The following is a 24,056-nucleotide window of genomic DNA, read 5'->3' as shown; positions in this document are numbered from 1 at the left end:
TTGAATTCTCTATATTTTAGAAGATGCATTAGACCTTCAGATTCTTTCCCACCATTATTGTATGAAGTTGGAGCATTCCTAACTCTCCTCCCATTTTGAACAGTTAACATGTTTAGATGATCTATACACAGTGTATCTTCATTAATGTATACACTACACTGAGTAATTTGGAAAGGTTTGTTTTTCTTTGTGTCATTGTCATTTCACTATTGGTCACTGGAATAGCCTCCCCAGGAAAGTGGTCATGACACCAAGCCCATCAGAGATCAAGGAACATCTGGATGATGCTCTTAGTCATCTGATTCAGTTTTAGGTAGCCCTGTGAGGAGCAAGGAATTGGACTCAAAGACCCTTACAGCTCCCTCCCAACTTGAGATATTCCATGATTCTATGATCTACTTTGCAGTTATGAAGAAGGCTAAATCCATGAAGCTCGTCATTAAGCAGAAAAATCTATACAGAAATTAGTAGAATGTATTAACATAAGTAATGATGGGAAAATACTACTTGCAATGACTTTAAACTATGTCTGTTCAAGAAGAGCGCTTTTAGGTAAAGGAATAAACAGTAACACTATAGAACAAGCGATTTCCATGCATGACCATTAGGAAAAGAAACCAAATCAGTTATTGATTCCTAGTCACAAATAGGTTCTTTTAAAGTGCCCAGATTTTTCCCTCTCAGATAGTATAAGAGTACTCAAAAACTGCAAAAGTAATGAAAAACTACAGACTACAATATACTGTAGCACAGTATTATCTTTATTTCAAAATCATACAAAGTATAAACATAAACATATAATTACACCGAAATAAACCCTGCTCTAAGTATTTGGATACTTAAGCAATGATACGGCCATCAAAAAATGCCTTTATTTCTCATTAAGAAATTTTATCTTATGGAGCGATACATCATGAAATCAATTGTTGTACATCTAGGAAATTTACCAATAGAGCTCTCTTCCACCGGGGTGTACACTTTGATTTGTCTCATGTGAGTGTCTCTTCCATTTTGGTGATTAGCCAGAACCGCAATCTGAATCATAAATGTGCGAATAGGCTTCTTATGCGTGTCTGTTAAAGGAACATGAATCCAGCCGCTCGGTTCCACTAATTCAAGTTGCTGCCAAAAACAAGACAAAAAAAGCAAAACATTCAGAAACAGTTAACGTAAGTGATCACATACTAAACCTGTTTAATAGAGCAGAGTCTTCCAGACGAGTATAAATTCAAGACAGTCAAAGTAGTACTATTTGGATCTTGTTATGGAAGTACACTGCTCAAAGATGACAGAAAATATGTGTCTCAAAATTAAATTACTTTATCTAGGCACTCTGAACTAAAATATTTTAGAATGACTTACGCAGGAAACTAAATCTACACAAAGACTGGGTTTTCAGAAATGCCTTAGATTATGAGGGGGGCCGGAGGGGAGTAAGAGGAGAGTGACAGAGTAAAAAAATACAGTGTAACTCAGACTTCATCTCATCTATGTGTGAAGACAGATGCCTGCCCAGTGAAAAATAGCTTCACATCCATTTAATCACATTCTAAGGTCCATTTTGACTTGGCTTTTCTACAACAAACCAAGTGTAATATGATGATTGTTTTCTTTTTTAATTTTAATCCTACAGAAACCAATGTCAAAGCAAGCAAAGAATTGCATTTCATTAACTCTAAACCACATCACTAACACATCAGCATGCTGAAATCAAGCTAGATGCTATGCAGAAGTGTGGTAACAGCTTTTGTTTAAAGCTAGTTGCCCAACTTCAAAGCACAGCTCAAAACACATATGGAAGAGCCCAGAAGTAAGCGGAAGTCTTGCAGGGGGGGAACAAAACCCAAAACAGTTGTCCATAAGCAAGTGGATTTCACACGGCTAAGCAAATAAAACTGCTGTTTCTAGCAGCTGAGCTCCTCTAAGGAAGATCTATGCTTTGAGCAGCTCAAAGTTCCCATCTTTCTTCTGAAAATACTGCATGACAAACATCCTGTCAAATGCCTTGTCTTTGCTGAAGCTTTCAAAAGACCCATATGAGATCTACAGTTTCAGAGGCAGCAAACACCCTGAGGAGATGATCCAAGAAACAAGTAAAAAACGTTTGAAGACTAAGTTTAAAGAGACAAAAAAGCCCTCTAACTTACACCTTAAAAAACAAACAAAAAAACCCAACCCAAACTCCCCCCCCACAACCCAAACCTCTCCACTACTGCAGGCTCTCCCTCTCCAACAAATAACCTCCAAATCATTAAATTCACTAAACCTTAGCAGCAAACCTTTTCACTCCAGGAGCTAGACACTTCCACAAATGCACATTCCCTTATTTGTTGTAACTCTGTCCCATTCAAAAAACCATACAAAAATCATTTTTTGCATAGGAAACTTCAGGTAACAGTTGGCTTTACAGTGATAAAAATGAGGTACTGTTGAAGCAGCTTTACCAAGGGGGAATTTATCACTGTGAGGTAGAAGTCAATGGTTTGAGCAAATAAATTTTCCATCTCCACAGTGATCAGAACTGATGGGGATAAGAGTAATATTTTATTCAACCAATAGTATGATAAAGCTGCTATGATTTAGAAGAGAATGAAAAAGTTATTGCTAATTAGATTTGCATTTTAATATTATTCTCAGAGTTTACAAATTTTGACTGTTGATTCAAAGTGGAAAATTTAAGTCCCAGAGCTCTGATATTGGGGGGTTTATGCTTGGATCAGTATGAAACGGATTAGTTAATACATTTTTTAAAAAGTACCACTTTTTATAGGTTGACATCATTGGTTGCAGCCAGATCCAATCTGGTTCAGGTTTGCATGCTTTATTGGTAAAGAAATTGCAAAGAGTGAAATAACAACTCCACCTCCAGAACCAAGAGAGCTACCAAGGGATTGGTACAGTTGGACAAAAGAAAGTTGGATGCTTTTAAATGCCCGGAGAAAAAAAAATCACATCTTTTATTTTAAAAGAATTATTAGGGTCAAAAAGGTAAGCATCGGAAAGTTAAGAGTTACAAAGGGAGTTTTTACTAATGTTTACAGAAGTAAACTTCTGACTGCATATTTTTCAATGCTTTGTTTCACCCCTGATCAATGGGAGGTGGTCATATGCTTTATTTATAGCATATTCATTTTTCAGTCATGCTACAAATGCAACCAATTTCCTCATGAGCCTTTCTACAGAGACAGGACAAGTAATTTCTACATCTGTAAAACAGGCAACTGAGGCATTAGGTTAATTAGACTAAAATATTCCCTAGTTCCAGATGTCAAATTTCACATACTTTGAACCTGAGTTTTACTGTCCTTAGTAATATACAGTATTTTACAGGAGGTTTAGCTCCCACCAACTTCACTTGCAGTTACAAGCATCTGCATTTCTGCAAAAAAAGTTCTCAAACCAGCCACTAGAACACACAGTATGAGCAGCCACCTAGGAACAGTTATTTGAGTGCATCACGTAAAAACACCATGACTAAGCACAGATTGCACACAATTCATCAAGTAGCATTCAATTCTCTCAGCCACAAAGCTTTTTTTTATTCCTGAAATCTCTGCTTCACTTACTCCACATGTTTCAGCTGCTGGAACACATGAATACACATCCTTTACTCTACAAATCCTGGACTCATCCCCTTTCCAATCAAATGGTTGCCTCTTGGACAATGCACACAACACTTGTGATGAAGCTGGAGTCTGTACTTAATACATTAATACACATGTACACTTAAGTGCAAAAGGTCTGAGTTAAGACTTAAATGTTTGAAAAAAGTGAGCTCTTGATTTTTGTCCTCTAAGGAACATGACTATACTGTGATTTTTTCCGAGGCTAACTTTTTTTTTAATTGATGCTTACATAGGTCAGTGAAACAATTAAAACTTTGAGACCTACTCAGCTACTGAAGCGTAAATACAATAAAACCTAAGGATTATTATCTGAACATCCACTAGAAAAGAAAGTAATATTTTGCCAGTACGATACACACATTTTCCCCGACCAAAGGAATGGTATAAACTAGACACACACACACTCCTGAATTCTTCTCATCATATCTGTCATGCTCTTTCAGATGAGCGAGACAGTTTCTTTTTCCAGAGGGCCCAGGTCCTTCACCGTGGAGAGAGAACAGGACATGGGAACAGGCGGTGGTGGTACAAGACAAAACACTGCCCGCTCTTAGTTCAATGTCAGCACCCAGATGCAGCCGTTACAACTCCTAGCAGAAGTGGGATGAAATATGCAGCTCTACTCTGCCTGGAGCATTCCCAGTGTGAACAGAATCTAAAGGAAACTTACTGTGAAGTTTTAAGAAATTCCTATTAAGCCCAAGCAAATGGCAATCTTTCAAAGCCTTGTAAACCGGTCTGGAAATTTGGGTGGATTTTTACAGGGAGGCAAAAGGCACATCCTCAACACAAAGGCTGAACTATTGCCAAATTTCAAATCCTTGCTGCAGAGCTTGGGGGCACTGGAGCATCAAAGGACGACACCAGAATATTCTCACACAAGCAAAATAGCATACTTTTCACTCGCCTTATTCTTGGAACAGAACTGCTTTGGCTGAAACTTTCAAAAAAATTCAACCCAAAGCAGACATCTGGCATGGAAAAAATCTGTCTGAACTGAACTTTGGCAAAAGTTATAAAGTAACTAAGAGTTAAACTTTAAAATGAAAGGGTCACGCAATCTTAAGTACAGGTGGCACTAGCAGCTTTATGTATAGGAAACACTATACTTTAAATCCATTTGAGATTATTTTGCTGTCAACCCTGTTGTTTAAAAGCACTAGCCACTACATATATGTATGTATGTACATATATACACATATTGTGTTTCACCACAACTCTAAAACATAAGTCCACTTTGAGAACTCACTAGACTAAGCCTCCTCCTGTGTTTTTAACTCCTATATAGGTCATTAAGAATCAGTTGCAATTAACTGGCTTTCAGGAAAGTTTTAAAAAAATCAGCTATATTATTAATTACCTGAGTGAAATTAAAACTTGGAAGTTTTTCTGTTATGCATTTTACCAGAAAAGGTTAAAAAGGGAAAGAAAGGAAAGAATCAATGCGAGTTCAATATTAGTAACTCAGGACAATTCCTGGAACTCTAGACTAAAAAGTCTAAGGTTTGGGTTTGGTTTGGGAGTGTTTTTCGTGGTTTTTTTCTGGTTGCTTGGTTGATTTCAGTTTGCTTTCTTTTTTAAATTTGCTTCTAATACTATGAATTTTGTGTCAATAGATAAACAAGAAAAGCATGAAAGTCAAAATAAAGGAACAAAGGGATAAAAATTGAAATGGAAAAATCACTCACCTGTCCTTTGCTGCTGTTCTATACTCTTATCTATCTCTTCTCCTGCTTTCTCTCCATTGCTTTCTTATTTTTCCTGTCCTCTGCGTGCTACAGCTTTACCTATGGACATACACTTCCACTCCAGTAATCCATGTTATTTTGAAAGCCAAAGCAGAAATAATGTTCTCAATGGAGATCTCCTTCCCAGCCACTTTAATATCCCTGTTTCTTCACTTCATTGTATGCTGCAGAGGTTCTACAGAATTCCATACACATTTGGCAAAGCTTCTATTGCAACTAATGGGTGTTCTACCAGAGAAGATGCAAACCACACAACAAAATAAAGATTAAATAAATAAATACATTAAGGCCAAAGCAACTTGAAGCTTCACTTCAGAAAGAAGACTGACCACAAGACCAGAGCTTTTAAGAGGAAGCTTTTTCCTCACTGGTATTGCTGGCCTCCTTATAGGATAGGAAATTATTTATCCAAAGAAAGCTTTTCTTTCATACTTAATGCTACTCAAATGGAATATTAACCTCTTTTCCATACTCAGTGATATTCTGCTTAAATTCTGTGGTGTCTCCAAAGTGGCATATAACTCAAACTGCTACTTCTACCAGGCTTATAAACCCAACCCAAGTTGTTTGCTATATTTAAGATAGGCTAACATCCTTGAAACAACACATTACTTGTGTTGCCCAATGAAGATATCTCTTGTGAAGATACAGAAAGGAAAAAAAAAAAACCCACTGTAAGTAGTTTCATATTCAGGGTCATTACAAACACATCCCAGAATGTATGTTAGACAGGACTCCCAGATTTCAGGGCTGTAAGTTTTTCTGTGCATATGTAAGAAGAAAACAGTTGGTTTTAGTCTTCTGGAGAAAAAAAATCCTCTTCTGCACACACATACTGACAGAAACCTGAGAATTACTGTGCCATCACAGCTTCAGCATGATACAACATGATTCTGAGATGTTAGTACCTCATCACATTTCCATTTAATCATCTGTACTACCAGATCCAAATGGCAACATATTTCTGGTGGTTGCCTCTAAAACAGGCTGTGAAACTAAGCCGCATTTGATTTTAGTCCTTCTACCTTTCTCATAAAACAGTAAAGCTCCTTCTTTAATTTCACCACCTTTGAAATGAAAAGTAGTGGCTACACTCTTCTTCAAATGTAATTTTGCCTTTGTACATGCTTAACTAGTTCTTACCACACAGTTATATAAAAAACCTAAGCTTCTCAGTAAGTTCTCATCTCAATAAGTAATGTATTCTTCTAAGCAGAAGATTATAAAACTAAATTCCAGAGGAAAGAAATGTTATTTTCAGAAATGAAGTATTTATCAATACACAGACTTTCTCCAAGTTGAGAGGTCAAATACGGGGAAGGCTTTTCTCTGTTTAGCCATTGTTTTTTTTTTACAGCTATCCAAATATGTTTTCACAACAAGTGACAAGGAGAAGGCTGGCTAAATTTCCAAAATTCTCTTTCCATAACTGCCATGTCCTACCATATAGCTACCACGATTCAGAATTGGTAGACCTCTGCATAATTCCAAGTATTGGAACTGTCAACACATGAAGTAGCAGAGCTTGGGCTTCAGCCATCACTTCACTTAGGAAGGAAGAGAACCAGTTAATAGCAGTGATGCACCAGTTCCAGCAGAAAAGTGAAGCATGTCCAAAAGAAACTCCACAAGTTCCAAGTGAGTCAAAGGAGGGACACCACATTAGCAGCTTAACAAGAAACACAGAAACATGCTCAAAGGACCCACTGTGAAAAGCACACTTCTTTGCTCTAACGAAGCAACGACCACCTAAGGAGGTGGCTCTGTGGTCTTAATCAGTCACCTCCTTAAACGGTCAAGAAATCTAACTGCAGTCCATTAGGTAAGAGAAGGTTTCCATTCTTCCAAACAGCTGTTCCTGAAGATTCTAGAGGAGCACAGTCCATCCCTCAGGAAGACTCAACTATGGATTTGAGCAGACAGACTAGTTTGCATATTAGGTAGTGAAACAGGCAAATACTGAAAATTCCTATCACATGTAAGCTTTTAGTTCAACTGAGCTAAAAGAAATAACTTTTGGGAAGACAGGGAAAAAGAAAAAGGTCAAAAAAATCCTTTCAAAAAGTTTTACAGAACATCTTTCTTCAGACTATTCTGCTCCAGATTAAAACACTAAAAATTAACCAGCTGTTAGAAAGTTGTATCTGCTTAAAATAGAGACAACTAAACACATAAGCAAGAAAGAGTAAAGTTTACTAATATAGATTACCAAAAATAAATATTTGCCACAGAATATATATCTGGGCCTACAAGTTTAGCACAAAGTCAACTAGATCGTAATATAGATTACCAAAAATAAATATTTGCCTACAAGTTTAGCACAGAAGTCAACTAGATCACAGAGATCCTGAAAATATACTAGAGAAATGCTCAGTCAGCTCAACATAACAGGGAAACACTATGAAAAATGACAAAATATGCTAGGCCACATTTTCATGAATGCACTAAGTCTGATCTCATTTTGCACATACTAGTTTTCAACCCATCTTGCTGAGTTTCTCTCAGAATCATTTGTACCCATATAAGTAATAAAATGCATCGTGTGCCAATTCAGTTTATGAAATTAAGCTGGTTTTAAGTGACCCATAGCTTGTCTTCATCTCATTTGCTTCTGAACTGCTGAATGAAGCAGTAAGAAGTCTTTTGAGCAGACAGTATTCTTTAGAAAAAATGCTCTGTAAAGTGACACTTCTGCTTTATCATGTCAAGCAAGAGAAGCTCATCATTATCTTGAGGACCTTTCACTGTGAACACCTGGGAAAAGACAGACATCTAAAAACTGGAGTGATAGCCTCTGATGGGGAAGGAATCAGCTAAGACGGTGTTATCCCACTCTTGCAAAAAGTAAGTATTCTTTAGAAAAAATGCTCTGTAAAGTGACACTTCTGCTTTATCATGTCAAGCAAGAGAAGCTCATCATTATCTTGAGGACCTTTCACTGTGAACACCTGGGAAAAGACAGACATCTAAAAACTGGAGTGATAGCCTCTGATGGGGAAGGAATCAGCTAAGACGGTGTTATCCCACTATGAGGATCTCATCCTTTAAAATACGATCCGCGAAGTTTTAAATACACTGGACGAGTTGTGAAGCAGCAACGGACTGAGGTGCAAAAAGCATTCAAGCCACAGAAGATTTTTTTTTAAGAACAACCCACAATACTTGATAAGTAGCATAAAATCATTAAATTGCAGGGTAGTGTAATGCTTGGAACTAAAAATAGAATGCTTCTACACAGTATTACTGAAAACTTGCAAGCAGTTTTTACAGAAGACATGCAACTAGATGGATGGATATCTACAGACAGATCACTGATACAATGCAACAGAGCCTGTTGACAAATCTGTCTAAAGTCTGCTGAAATTTATTCAAATCTTGCCCCCTTTTCTCTCCTCCAGCTCATTGCCATCACAACCAACCTGAGCATCAGCATGAGTTTGTCACAGCTGTCCAACAGGAACTGTGACACAGAATTGCCAGAGGGCATCACCTCAGGGACACAAAAATATGTCTGAAGAACTAGAATTCCTCAAAACAGTGTCATATGTAAGGCCTATACTGTCTAGTGGTCTCCTACATAAAAACCAAACTTTATCCATTCTCATTTCCTTATGATTTAACACCTAAATTCCTACGGTTCCATAAAACAATGCAGGTTCAATCATAGCAGCTAAACTGCAACACCTCCAACAATCACAAAGTAAGCAAATAGTTACTCCACAGAAGTATCCAGTGTGGGTCATACCAGCAAGTCATACCTTGGCACAGCAGGCCAAGGATTAGCATCTTGGATGCTCAAATAGAGATTCTTATACTGCCTTTGTCACAACAGATGTTGGACAATGTCAGTGGGTTATATGATATCGCCACCTTGTAGATCACAGAAACAAACATGTTTCTGAAATAAGCAGATAACGTCAATTGAGCTATGATGTAACCTAGATTTTATTTAGCAGAAGTGATTCACCAGCCAGCATGAGAAGTGGTTTCATTCACTGGTCCATTTTGATCTTCCTTAGAATTATGTGTCCCGATTAGAGTTTCTGAATACAGTAAAAAAAATAATCAAGAAATCATTTTATTTGATTCTGCTGATAAAACAATGTAATTTCTTGCTAGCTGTAGTTAATTGATTCAGACAGAATTTCAATACAATGACAGGAATAAATTTAGGAAGAAAACAACACTGAAATTTAATCTGTGAGATGTTGAACAGGGAAGGTAAGGTTTTGCATTATTATTGCCCTCAGTTTGTGACTGAAGTCTTCTGAAATCAGATGAAGAGTATGTAAGAGGATAACAATTAACTCAGACAGGAGGGGAGTTTCCGGTAAGTATGCACGTAAGACTACTGTTAAATGGGAGAATGTAGTGTACAGTTGCACATGCTGTGGAACACCAGGAATTTTATTACATGGCTCCACAGGAAAAAAAAACCAGCTGTTTCAAAAGTATCAAGTGATAAAGAACTGTAAGTACTGATGCTTGCAAAAGGGTCAAGGCTGTGCTAAACTGGCCATGTAAAAAAAAACCAACAAAACAACCAGCTCCTGAGAGATGAAGTCACTTTGGTGGAAGTCCCTCAGGTTGAAAAACGGATGGTCCAGAGACGTGTGGAGGGGCCCCTGTCCGTGGTCCTTAAGCAACCACCACCCTGCCCATCACCCCGGCCCTGCTGCATCTACTCAGAGGACTTGCCGGTGACACTCGTACCATCAGGTACGTGCAGCCCGAGACAAATAAACAGCCTGCCAAATGCTCAGCCACTGTGGATCCATCAGCCAAAACTGTCTTAACCACTTGTCATTTCAAAAAAAAAAATAAAATTGTCTGCTTAACTCTGGGTGGCAGAAAAAGAGCAAGCAAAAGGAAAGAAATAGACAATAATCTTTGAACACTTTCTCCTTTCTCCTCTTGGCTGAAAAGAACTCTGTTCTAGAAAATGTATCTGCGGAAACCATGAGGAAATTGTCACAGACTGTTTGCTAGTAAAGTCCCTCTGGAAAGAAAAGAACACTGTTTTCACATTTGTTGTGCCATATACGCTTTTTTTTTTTTAGTATGTTGTGAGAGGGGTGATGCATAGGCAACTTAAAATTCATTACAAAAATGTGTCTCAAGCTGTATATAATATAACAGAGAAGGTCAAAAATGTTAAATATGCTTGAACAGTTTGCTCTTAAATCCTGTATCTTTAAAACTGTTTTTTTTGTTGATCGAGGTCACTTGAACTTTTACATAATAAAGTTTATGCTTGACACATTCGTAAATCAAATCTCATTAGAGAAGAATTGCCTGTCTGTGTATGTTTTAAGTGGCAGCCATCCTATCCACTAGATCTTAAGAAAAACACAAAAACGTTCTCCTTTTCCCTTTGGAAAGCAGAGCAATCAAATTAGCAAATACAGAATGACAACAGAGTCTAGCATGGAGTTTCATATGTGCATGTATGGAAATAAGGCCTAAAACTCCAAAGCAAACCTTCAACCCACAGCAGGAAGCCGCCTAAGTTTAGTTTGGTTTCAGCTAAAACAGATTCCATATTAACAGGAACCTGTTGCTCCAGAAGAAATACTGTCTCCACCTGAAATCAGTCATAACAGCTGTGAAGTTTTGGATCTCTGATTTAATGAAAAATGACTTTCATAATTCATTTAAGGATCAGTCGAGAGTGGAGGAAGGGAAGGCAAACATATTATAAACTCATTAGCATTCTCCTGCTGGGACCTCTGTCTCATTAACCAGCTGTCACAATAGACAGGAATGCCATACCTTCACAGATGCACCGCTATTAGACTTTGGGAAGACTCCCGCTATCAGGGGAAATCCTTCAGACCTACAGGGACTTGGCTCCAATGTGAATCTCAGTTACTTCCCTTGAGCTTGGCAGATAGTATGCTGAAGCTGAAAAAGCAACAAAAAAAATAAAATTCTTGAGCTTATGCTCTAGAGTAGTGGCCTGGCTGACAGTGTCAAAAATAGGCAATGCAGCCCAAAACAAACTTTCTGCTTCAGTTTGCCTACTTCTGGTACCTAAGTTGTTTAAAGTCTAAGTTGCAGACATACTGGAACAGACTGCAGCTGGACAGTCTGGGCCTAAAAATGAATGGTAGAAAAGCTATGGGGTTTGCTGCAAGTCTTTAAACTTTCCAGAATTTGAGCATTCTGAAAGAAGAATAAGGGATTTTTTATTTATTTAAAAAAAAAAAAAAAACAAACAGCAGACTATCCAACTAAAATTATCAGTAGCTCAGAGTATTAGAGATGCAGATGAGAGAAAGGAAACAGTATATTAAAAAATCCACAAGAAATTTCTAGAAAATATATAGCAAACACTGCACATTTAGAAAGAAGTGCAAATCTTGTTTAGTGAAATCAAACATTTTTTACCTTTCGAGAAGCACTTCAAATCATACAAGCTTATCTCACTGTGATGTTTTTTCATTTTGTGGACAAGGCACTAAGGAGGAGGCCCCATATACACAATGTAACAGGCAAGTATCCTACCAAGTAGGAGTCTGGCAGATGATGACCAACTGATAGAAGCCATTTCTGGTATGCTGTGTGCATTTTCCCAAGATCATTCCAACAAATGGCACTATGTGCTTTCAAACTTTCTAATCACAACACAAAATACAAGACAGTGACAGAGCTATAAAAAACCACCAAACAACAAAACACCGAGTATATGGACGAAGGTTTTCACAGAAAAACAAAATAGGAAGCAAAGTTCTTAAAATTTACTTAAGATGATACATTACATTAAGATGATTACATTACATTACTAGCTCTCTTATTTAAATTCTTATCTCAGTCATGAATTTGAGTTCCTCTCTACTCCCAAAAAGCACTGAGAAGACCTAAGATTTTCCAATTCCTGTACTAAGATCTAAATATCTTAGTTCCTGTTCAAAGCAGCATCTGTCCAAAATAAGGACATTATCTCCTACAAATAAGATATATATATACACAAATATTCAGGTGATAAGTCTACTCTCAGGGAAGACAGCAGCACTTCAACAATCTACTGAAGAGAGGTAGGGAAACCTGGAAGCAGGGTTGCAGAAGTGGAAGAGCAGACAGCTATACAAAGAGAACAGAAAACAGACTGAACAAGAGCAGTGGAACATGCTACAGAAAAAAAGTCTGAAAATATGTCTTAAAAAACCCTCTGAAGTTCAGGTGAACTTACATTACAAATGCGGTTGCTGCTCGAAGAACAGAACAAGGTGTTGATATCGGCAGCTGCCTTTTATAAAACATAAGAGAACACCACAAAATCCTACAACAAAGGAGAGAATAAGCATAGTTTTCTTCAAGCAAAGAAAAAAGTGCTTTAAAGGAAAATCCTACAGTAGTTACTTGTTAAGCTACGGCCTTATACAAGATGACTTTAAGGCAAACAGAATTAAGATATCAGAAACCAGGAGACTGAAGAGCATAAAGGAAGATCCGTTTTTTCTGAACTAGAACTGCCGGCTATGAGCAGAAACAATGTAAATGGACTGTATGGATGCACTGCACAAATTTATTGCAAATGGAAGTTAAATAACTGAAAACAGTACTAGGAAATAACTGATCTTACAAAGGTGCAGAGGTTTGTTCAATAGATGAGAACTGTACTTCCAATGTCTGCAGTTCCCATTTGTTCCAACATACAGAATGGAATGATACTATGTTCATGTGAAAGCGCAAAAAAATATCCGCTCATAATTTACCTTCAAAATTGTTTAGCCATATCCAGGAAATATGTCTAGACATAGCTACAGTTAAATTATACAAAGAAAGTATTTGAAAAAAAAAATCAGATTATGCAATGAATATTAAAGATGTGTCTGAAAGCTAGCCACATTGAGTTAATCATATATCAAATCATCTTGAACAACTTAGTGAGATAGCCTAGTGGTTACACTTCATGCCTCGCACTTTGCACCTCAGAGAATGCTGGAATGCTTCAGAAAATTAATATGGGAAACGAATAATACAAAAAAAATGGGAATATCATGACATTTAAAAATGTCAACAGTAGTACCAGCAGCAGACAACTGCAGGCTCTCAAGCACCCTTTATAGTTGAGAGGAAGAAAGTACATCCTCCTGACCAAAAAAGGGCTCTTATTACATATTGAAGAGAACTAGATTTCTCTTCTTCCACCAGAAGACTGGTCCACAAGGCTGCATGGCTCTAACATTTTATCTGTTACTCAAAAATGTAGTTCCAGAGTTCCTTGTTAGAAAAATACTGCAATAAATTGCACCTAAATGCTACCAAGTAAAAAAAAAATCCTACTTATTCTTTACCAGCAAGAGGATAAGTTGTTGCTTTGTAAGACACAAAAAACACTGGGGTTAAGTGAAAACATTTCTCCTGGTTGCACAGGAATGACTTGTTTCTGAAGAGGAGAACAAAAGAGCGTTGCTTCTCCTAAAATCAAGGGATTTAAAAATCATAAACCTAAGTAAATAATCCCCAAATCCTGTAGAAGCGTAGTATACAAACAAGTAAAACATTTTTGCATCTGGATAAGGACTCTGTGGACGCAGACACTCAGTGAAGGCAAGTGGGGCAAAACCTGATAAACTGTAACATCACACAAGTTCATTATAACATGCCAGATTTCAATAAGCAAATGCAGAGTAGTATTTCACAGGAGCCATAGTAGACGTAATGCTCAACTCAAGGAATATTTACTCATTGGAAACAAATGCAAGAGACCGTTGTGAAAGCTATTTGTGTAAATTTAAAATGCAATGCAATGTCTGAAAGAGATCCCAAATTCATAAACATGTCTCACTGGAGATATATTTTCGTACGAATGAACTTTAAAGGAGAAGAAATAGGAGTATATCTGTCAGAGGTTCAGTAAGTAGTTTCATATGAGCCAGAATACACTTTCATAAATTTGCTAAGCTGGAATCAGGACTGTTTCCCAATGGAAGCATTCAATTTTACATCTACACACCATTTCTTTTGCTTTAATGTACTGGTACAAACGGAGTAGAGTTTTTACCTTTTGCTTGTGCTTTCTTACAAATCCATATTTAAGTGTGTCCAGAAAACTGCAAGGCTATGTTTCATTGTTTAGTGTGGAGGTCAGACTTTGGACTCTGCTTCTCTCATTCTAGATGAATTCTATTTTTTGACTTTTTTCTAGGGCTCAAAGATTCCTCAAGTCACCATTCAATGAAAGAATGTGCAGTACAAAGCGATATTCAGATGGAGCTATACAGTGTCGAACTAATGACTACCTTATTGCAACAACACGTCTTACTGTAAACAGCAGTCTGGAATAGTCTTAATATTGAGTTCAACAGATGTAAGAATATCAGCTCTTCAGCATAAACTGTATGAGAATCAAAATAAAATTACATCATGTATGCTCCTGGAGAATGAGGGGGCAGTGGAAAAAAAACAAACCAAACAAAACAAAACACATGAATGACATAACTGAAAACTTGCTTACTTAGGCCTACTAAGTCCTAAATCTAGAGCTACTGTTGGATATCATCTTAACTGCTTAGAGAAGTCAGTAACAAGCTGATGGAATTGGACTACAAATGTAGGTGACCTACTGTATATCTTAAAGTCCTGTGGGTACGTATGCTCCTCTGCTAAATTTAATTCTGCTACGTGAGTAAATCTTTATCTCCTCATGACAGACAGTATAAATAAAAAGAAGGAAGTCTAATAACTCCACAATATAAGCTCTTAGTCCAGCAGCCGCTGGATTTACCCAAAGCCGATTTATGAAAACCTCTCCGTTAAACACAGTGACTGTCATATCCATAAAAGAGACCTGTTCAAAAAGAGGGAAGCCTACTTGAAAATTTTACTAAATCATTTCTCCTAATATGGAACTGTAACTCTTTTCACAACAACAACAAAAAAACCTATTTGATTTAACTTTAATAATTATCCTCAGTAACATCGTCTTGCTAAGAATCAACAAATGAAGCTCAACATAAAATAAATTAGGATTTTCAGCATTTGCTAGTAGAAATTATCCAAAAAATCCTTCATACACAGAGTTGAATTTGACCTGTGACAGATACAGAGGGGGGAAAACCCAAAAATTTTAAAAAGGAGCATATTAAACAAATAATAAAAAGCATGAGGAGCTATACTCTAATGATTCACTCAAAGACTGTGACTGAGAACAGTGTTCATAAAAAGCCTCAATAAAAATTCTATTTGTTAACATTCCTTTAATATGAGACAAACCACTCCAGAATTCATTCTGAAGAGAAAAAAAAAAATAGAAGTGTGAGATAAACCTAGTTTAGGAATTGGACGAAGAAGGCTGGAGAGAACAGGCCCTCAAGCAAGACATATGCTACATTATTACTCTCATTCCACCCTCCTGTGCGTTCCTGTAGAAAATGGGAAAATCTTGGGAAAGGTTTTTCCGATTCAAATGCATGATCTCAGTTATCTTATGACAGAACAAGAAAGAGAAAAGCCCCCAGAAAGAAATAAATTTAACTTCAGATCTACCGAAACTTTTCCATGTGCTACTTGAAATAAGGAACAGGATAAAACCACGTGCACTTCCCCCCTGCCCTCAGAAAACTTAGCAAAGAATTTGGTGTAGGCACTGTCTAGCAGTATTTTCATCAAAGCTCCCAGCAGACACATGATCCCTGACCAAAATAACATTTCAGCAACCAAGGGATCAAGACCTAGCTCTAGAACGGACTGTCATGATGATAGCTCTGGAAAAACTGAATCTCTTGCTCAAGAGCTCTGTATTTGTTCTAGATATCTATCATTGTGAGGCAGCATCTTCATCTGAACCTCAAAGATTGTTTTAACTTGTCACGTGACCAGCATTCCTTTCCATAACTACTTTCTTAATGACACTACGAATAATCTCCATTTTCCCACTAAAATTTTAAGCTTCAGTAATAATAATTTAAAAAAAAAAAAGGATTATTGCAATGATAACCCTTTCTCATACACGTACATGAAATACATCTGTTCATCTACTTTTACTTTTTACTTTACTTTTAGTGTAATGACAGGACAAGGGGTGACAGTTTCAAATTGGAAGAGGGGAGATTTAGATGAGATACCAGAAAGAAATTCTTTGCTGTGAGGGTGGTGAGGCACTGGAACAGGTTTCTCAGAAAGTTGTGGCTGCCCCATCCCTGGAGGTGTCCCTGCCCAGGGCAGGGGGTTGGAACTTGATGATTTTTAAGGTCTCTTCCAACTCCAGCCATTCTATGATTCTAAGTTGTTTAAGTGAAACAGAAAATAAAGCGTGGCCTACCAGTTCACCAGCACCACTTGAGATGGCAGCACAAGACTTTCTTAGTTCTTAGGTATCCTAGAAAGTTCCCATTCCTTTTATTATGCTTAACCAAATTTAAATGTCAACTGCTGCCTTTCTTCTTTGAAGGATTTTAATACTGTGTTAGTAGTAGCACCCAGAGGGATCAGTATCAATCTTTTATTTGACCCTTCTGCACATATTTAGCACTTCTTACTGTTTGAAATTATCTAGTACTCGCTCTAAGGATTACTTTCCACAATTAAGGTTGTGAAGACAATCAGGTAAATCAAAGCTGATTATCTATAATTCACTGACTTTATCCTTCAAATCCCGATCCACAGTTTGTGGGGAAAAAAAAAAAAAGCTCAAATGCCAGTGCAAGACATCTCAACTGGCTAGCAACCTCTCCAGAAAGAAAAAAGCAGGAGAGCGAGCAACATCTTACTATCATCTTTGACACAAAAGAACTCAGTTTTATATCTCTCAAGGAAGTTGCTGGCATTCAGCACTGGACTCCCACGATGTTCTTTTATATATGGGATCCAAAACCAAAACAGATAACTTTGGATTTCTCAGGTGTGCTCAACTTCAAGGATGGGAAAGAGCATGGTTGTAGAACGTGGTAGAGGGGAAGAAAAAGAAAAGGAGATAGGTTATCAGCTCTCTAACAATTTCCATGCAGTATGCAGGCCCCTTTCCTACAGAAAAACATAATTTCCTTTTCAAATACAAGTCTGTTGATATCAGAAAGCACTTTGCCAAAATCTCCTCCCCAGCATGCTGCTCCCTGGAAATTAAACAAGAGTCCCTTGGTCCAGACAGGCAGTTTCTTCAATGGTATCTACCTTCTTACTCTGCTAAATAACTGGTAAAGTCAGGTGTCTGGATTCCTCCCAGAATATTCATCATTCCCTCTCACACTTCCCCAAAAGCCAATAAATGACACAGCAGACAAAAAAACCCCAAAGATTTTCAGCTTTCCTTATCTCAAATCTTGAAGCCTTGTGTGACCAGGAGCCTCTTCAAACATCTAAGAAAAAACCTAAGTGACAATCCACACAGCAATTCCCCCTTGGGGACACATAATTAAAATTGTTACTAGAAACTTCCCTTAAAAATCTTTGCAAGCAAGAAAAACTAAATGAGATGCACAATGTTGTTACAGCAACCACACCTGATGGGGACAGGAACCAAAAGAAAATCCACCAGTGAAGCCAGTCTGTAGTAGTTTTTCTAGATAGATAACCAAAACCCTAATTTCTATACTGGGAAGCACACACTGACATCATTTGCCACTGGCAATTATATTAGCAGAAGGACTTAGCAGAGTTTAGGCAGTCAGATCAATAGATAATTGAGTACTAAGGTAGACTATCACTCTTTACCTATCATGAACCTTACAAACTGGTTTAGAGTAATTTCCTTCTCTCTTAACTTTCATGAACCTAGCAAAAGACTAGAAACTGTAATGATATGTCCCTGCCTTAAACAGTTTGCCTACCAGGGTCTCCAACAGCATGGCCAAGTGCACACAGATTAAAAACAAATTAGAAAATAGATGTTGCTACACACTATGGTTTTCAAATGAATAACATTACACATGTTCTTTTGCAAAATACAGTTAAAAGAAATTCTGATCAACTGAGGGGGGTGATCTGACTGAGCACCATGAAGACATTCTAGATGAGCCTGCACACTGAAAACCAGCGTGAGCTGTAACACTGGATGCACTTGTACGGTTTTAAAATGTCAACTAGACAACATGCTTGCATTAAAAGAGGAGGGGGGGGCAGGGGAAAGGTGTTAAAATACTGGAGTGGGGAACCTAAGTATTTGAGTCTCTTCTGTCATGCTATCCATCTCCCCCTTCACCCACCCACTTTATTCCTCACTCCAATGTTCAGTCTTCAAGCAGAATGCTTAAATGAAGGGAAGAGCACTGAGCACTTTCTTGATACGGTTTTATGTTGCCAAAACCCAATCTCTGCTTGCTTCTTCTCAATTCTTTACTTCTCAAGCATTAATGATCATCTGCAAGGAGCATCTAGTGAGCCTACATTGGTAAACTGTAATTAGAAATCCCTACAAACTTTGAAAAGCCATTGATCAACAAATATCCCAGCGCACCCTCCAAACACAGAACCTTTATTCCAACAGGAACTTTCAGTAAAAAATGATGTGTGAACAGCAGACACTGATGTTCACACAAGCATACTGCATACAACCCAGCAGGCGATTTTTCTGTTTTTTTTGGATTATGCCCTGGAGGTGCTGGCACAATGGAATTTCAATACCATAATTGCTTATTTCTCTGTGTGCCAGCCTCTGAAATAACAGGTAAAAAGGGAAAAAAAAAGAAAAAGAAAAAACACACACATAAAACAAACATTCTCTTTTTTAAATTACAGGAATCACAAAATAAAGTGTTTTTAATTCTCTAGTTCAAACGATGTAATTTATAACCATGACACAAATAGAGAAGAAGCACAAAAGAAGGGAAAATACAGAAATAACATAACGTTCCCAAGGTTCAGTTTACAAGGACCTCACACAAAGTTTTTTTTTTGCAACTCTTACTAGAAACAGTATTATTTGCTAAAAATGCAGTAGCTGCCAAAAGCTATGATCCATCTAAAGCAAACATGTTTAAGATGGAAATAGAGTGTTAATGCTGAAGAAAGACAGAATTGAGTATACAAGTTTTCTTTCAAAAGTGCTGAAGCAACTGCAGTACAGTGTTAAGTTTGTTTTTCATCTCTCTGAGCAAAAATTGATTGCATTTGCAGATAAGCACCTAAATTAGGGAAAAGTACACTAAGACAATAACAGAAGTAATCAAATTTCAAACTTTCTAATTAAACCTCTTTTTCCTGCAGAAGGTTATTGGGAATTCAACACTAGCCTTGGTTCACATGATAGAACAATGGGAAAATTTTCCGAATGGTTGAACGCTAACCCTGACAAGTGTGGAGAGCCAACTACAATACATTATATGGTAGCATAACCTGCCACCCACGTTGCTGAGAGAACAGCTTTCAAACACATGCACCGAGCTGTAAAACCACAAAATCCCTTATTACACATTGTCCCTTACTTAAGGTGAAATACACTATCCCCCGCTTTTACAAATCTTGGTGCTTTTTTAAAACCTTCAACTCTGAAGTTTATTTAGCAGCTAACTAGACTGTTTTTCAGACTTTTTTTTTCCAAATGCCATTTTTCCTGTTTTGTTTTCTAACCAAAATAAAATCATGTTTTTTTTAAGTACATAGTGAAGCCTGTTATGTCTGTCATTGCTACTTTTTTTTTTATAATACTACTTCCACCTGTGACATTATCCAACTTTTAAAAAGGAAATGTCTGATATATGACTAATTCACTTGAGAAGACATTTCTGGAGTGAAATATTTTCCTTTTTTTTTTTTAATAAGAAGATACATGACTCATCACTGGTAAAGTAAAAAATGGTTCCACCATGCTCTTGATTGGAAGACCAGATATTCTGTTATTTACAGTGATTCTTCTCCATTGTTACGCAATTTGAATATATTCAGAAAGATAAACTGCCACAGTATGTGTGGTTATAGACACTGGCATTCATGTAAGTCAACCATTGCTGTAGAATGACAAACATACTCCACCCTCATTACAACATGCTGTGGTTACTAGCCAAACATCTTCGCCTTTTCTGAAAGGGGTATGTTATAATAAAAGCAGAGCAGCAGAATTTCTTCTAATGCAAGGGGACCCGAGATATGGTAAAAGTAATAACAATTGTTAGAGAACATAACTGAATGGGGAAAATGAACTACTTAAATGATTTTTGGAACACCTATAACCGCATGCTACGAATAAAGATCACTGAAAAATGCTGGTATAAACTTTCTTAGTTAATGATTCCCCCTCTAGCCCCCCCACCGCACATGTCTGCTGCTTGAATCACTGCATTCCAAGATAGTTAGAGGATATACACAGTTTCTTCAGGGGTTTTCAGTTGCAACTTTGCTGGCAATCAGAATTTTATTTGCAAGTGTTTCTATTCTACTGACAAGGTCAATTAGTCCAACGAACTATTGGTTGTTCTGTCTGATAGCTCAGTGTATTTATTCAAGCAAGCACTTTTATAACCCACAATTGAATGCAGACAGTTACCCTTGTAAACACGACTGTCCACAGGGATTTTCACTACATTTTGGGCATGTAAAAGAAAAACATGCTTTTCTTTTCTCAGCCTGATAGCACATAAGTTTGATTACAGCTCGAATTTCAAGGCGGGGGGAAGAGAGGGCACTACAGTTCTAAATATACATATATATAATTTATTGTACCTAAATATCATATTTGGACAAATTCCTAGGAGCTAAATAACACAGACATTTCATTGATCTCTATATGAGCTCCAAAAATTTGGTAATGCTATCAAAGAGAGACAGATGAGCATCTCTGCTCTACCAGGCATTAACAAGAAAAAAGCTATGGTTTAAAAGAAACAAAGAGATGCTATATGTAGCACTAAGGGTTAAAGGCTACAAAAAATGCCTTCACAAAAGCCAGAAGCATGGGGGTGAGGGGGGTGGGGTAGTGGAAATCAGCTGCAGAAGTTGGTAGAGTTAAAAAAAATTGGGGGAAGAAAAAAAAAAAATAACACTATTCCACAGCTCTAGCTACAATTTTTGTAGCACAAAGAGGAAAAAATGACAGACGCTAATCTCACAGAACTTTTATTAATACATACATGTACTCCTTTCATACAAAAATCTTGCAAAGATTATATTCTTCATTTTACTAATTAGGAATGGTAAAGGAGCTAGTCTATTAGTACACTGCTCTTCATTATTCCAATCTTCCCTGCACAAATTCTTCAGTTTCTTACGTTCTTTCTGTCCCTATCATGGAAAGCCAACAATCTTTCATGGCTGTATTCTACCACTTTGGGTATTATACAGATACTACAAAAATTGAAAGCCTACTGAAACCATCCAAGAAGTCTGTAGTACAGGAGAAAAGTCACAGAGATAATCAATAAGGAAATATTGATTCCATAAAGCAATAAACTTGGTGAACAACAGAGAAGTATACACAGTATATTCGATCTCTAATAGCTATTAATCAATATTAAAGCACCACTGGAAACAAATAGCTTTCCTGAAAAATGTTACCAAGAAACGTTGAGTCAGTGTAACAAATTGAACAAATGGGAACAAGAGTTTTAAGGACTGGAAGAGGGAGTGCTTTATCATGGCTTAACTGAAGAAGGAACTTTATACTTAAGTGTGTATGGTGCTTTACCTTGGTTTTGTGGGTTGGTTTGTTTTGGGCTTTTTTTAGGCAGAGGTAAATTATATCAGTGCAAACCAGGCAATTCTAGACAGAACCGATTCATTTGAACAAAAATGTTAAGCATTCACAATCTGATACCAATGAACATCACAATTACAAGTTTCAATCAGTCAGGTATAAAGTAGACACAACCTGATGTGGACTTTGACTTGCAATATTGGTTCAATAGCATAGACTACAAACAAATCACTTAACCTCCCTACAAGGTGACTAATACTACTACCATTCTCATCCTATATACTTCAAAAGAATGTTGGAGAATTATGCTCACCTAAATTTGCAGTTAGTTTCTTGCTATAACGCCACAATTCTATTCCTATTTGTTTTAAAAATACAAATTAAATAAAAAGTTCAAGCATTTGGCACTCTCACACACAGTACACTATCTGCAACCTGCTCTTGTCCACCATCGAGAAGACCAGAATTTGTTTATAGTATTGTAACATAGAATACACTAGCCTATGATAAAATCCCCAATCATATTGGAGGACAGTTTCCCTGCAATGAAAGTACACTTTTTTTTTAAATCTGAAGTTTTAAGCCATCCATAGTAGAAAGATTTTTACAGAAATAAAATAATTAACCAAGTTTTTTTAAGAAATTTCTTCAAATCCTTCTACCAGAACTTCATGCACAGAAGAGACGAAACCATGAAATCAAACACTTGCTACAAAACAGGTATTACAGAACAGAACAGAAGAGATTCATGTTAAATTGATTAGTAAGTTATCTTGCCTTTTCTTATCGGCAATGGGGAGAGAAGCTCTTTCACTTATACATAAAAAATCATACACATTTTCTAATTTATTTTCTGTGGTGGAACAAACAATGGACTAATCATGAAAAAGGTTATAACTCTAGGCAAGGCTTTTACATACATGTAAAAATTTTGTGCTTCTATCAGTTCCTAGCCTCTATATACTTGAGTTCCCTCGAGGAAAGCTCTGTACTTCATCAAGTTCCTGCCTTCCATGGAGCTGTTGCCACTTTCTTTTACATGGCTTTCCCTCTGCTTCAGAAGGTGAAGTCAGACTGACAGCACTAAAAATAGAGGGCCTCTTTAATGTACCCTTGCCTAATTGAGTCCCTCTGTGGCAAGAAACGGTTCCTTCATAGATTCATTTTTGAATGCTGGGATGCAAAACAAGAACAATTATCTTTCTACACACAACACATGCCACAGCATAAAAACAATGTTTAGTTTTCCTCTTTTTCCCTAAGATCCAACAGAAGAGATGTTTATTTCTCTTACAATACCATTTCAGAGCAAGGTAGGATAAAAATGCTTAACAATTTTATGATGTGTGGACCAATATAAACTTCCAATCTTCGGATTTCTTCTAAATCTAATGTGAATCTCACTATCTGCACACACGTATCTCCTATGCACAAAAGGCTATTTCAATAACTGCTTTTCTTATGATTCCACATGAAGCTCCATTTCAATGTTATTATCATTCCAGGGTATAAAGAGTAGGAAAGCTGCAATCCTGTTCATAATTTCCACAGTTTATACCATATATTAGTTGAGTAGGTCATATCATCTATACAGTGATTGATGGCATTGGCAGGGAACAAAGATGCCATGTCATTAAATTAGCCTTTCCTTTATAGAGGGGTTCATGTGAACATCCCAGCTGGTGACTCACAAAACATTGTCTTTGCTAGAAGGTGAAAATACGGAGTATCAGTTGAATCAAACAGAAGTAACCCTGCTTCCTAAACTTGAGTCCTACCCTTGGCATCAGTCACAAAATTTAAGAACTAAACAGCGGATGATTCCACTTCCATACTTTGCAAATTTCCAGTACTGGTAAGTTCTATATGTAAGGAACAGGCACTGTGTGCATCCTGATAAACTAAATCCATTCCCAACTAGCATAACAGTGAGATAACAATCAAAACGAACAAGCTGATGCGCTGACCTCATCTGCAGAGCATCCCAGAGACAGACAAGAAAGCCTACAGTTTGAAATTCTCTAAAACGAAGACAGACAAGAAAGCCTACAGTTTGAAATTCTCTAAAACTTACTCAGCTTACTCAGTCTTTTCTTATCATCAAGCGTAGTT

At 37.1% G+C, this 24,056-nt stretch overlaps 1 protein-coding gene across 6 annotated transcripts in view; it reads right to left on the bottom strand.

The window, feature by feature from the left end:
• Positions 1-740: 740 nt before the first annotated feature.
• Positions 741-24,056, bottom strand: part of ANAPC10 (anaphase promoting complex subunit 10) — a 39,183-nt gene continuing 15,867 nt past the window's right edge. For 3 of the 6 annotated variants that reach the window (XM_014949895.1, XM_014949893.1, XM_014949894.1), the window contains exon 5: positions 741-1,122. In XM_014949895.1, the coding sequence (XP_014805381.1) occupies positions 892-1,122 (231 nt within the window). In that variant the 3' untranslated portion in view covers positions 741-891. Of the gene's footprint in view, positions 1,123-11,146; positions 11,279-11,943; positions 11,992-12,566; positions 12,657-24,056 lie in introns of those variants that run through there. The other 3 variants (XR_001412909.1, XR_001412910.1, XR_001412911.1) reach the window with 3 other exon arrangements.

Source organism: Calidris pugnax, unplaced genomic scaffold (assembly GCF_001431845.1).
Source record: "Calidris pugnax isolate Ruff unplaced genomic scaffold, ASM143184v1 scaffold42, whole genome shotgun sequence".
Lineage (NCBI taxonomy): Eukaryota > Metazoa > Chordata > Aves > Charadriiformes > Scolopacidae > Calidris > Calidris pugnax.
This window is presented reverse-complemented; position numbering and strand designations above follow the sequence as displayed.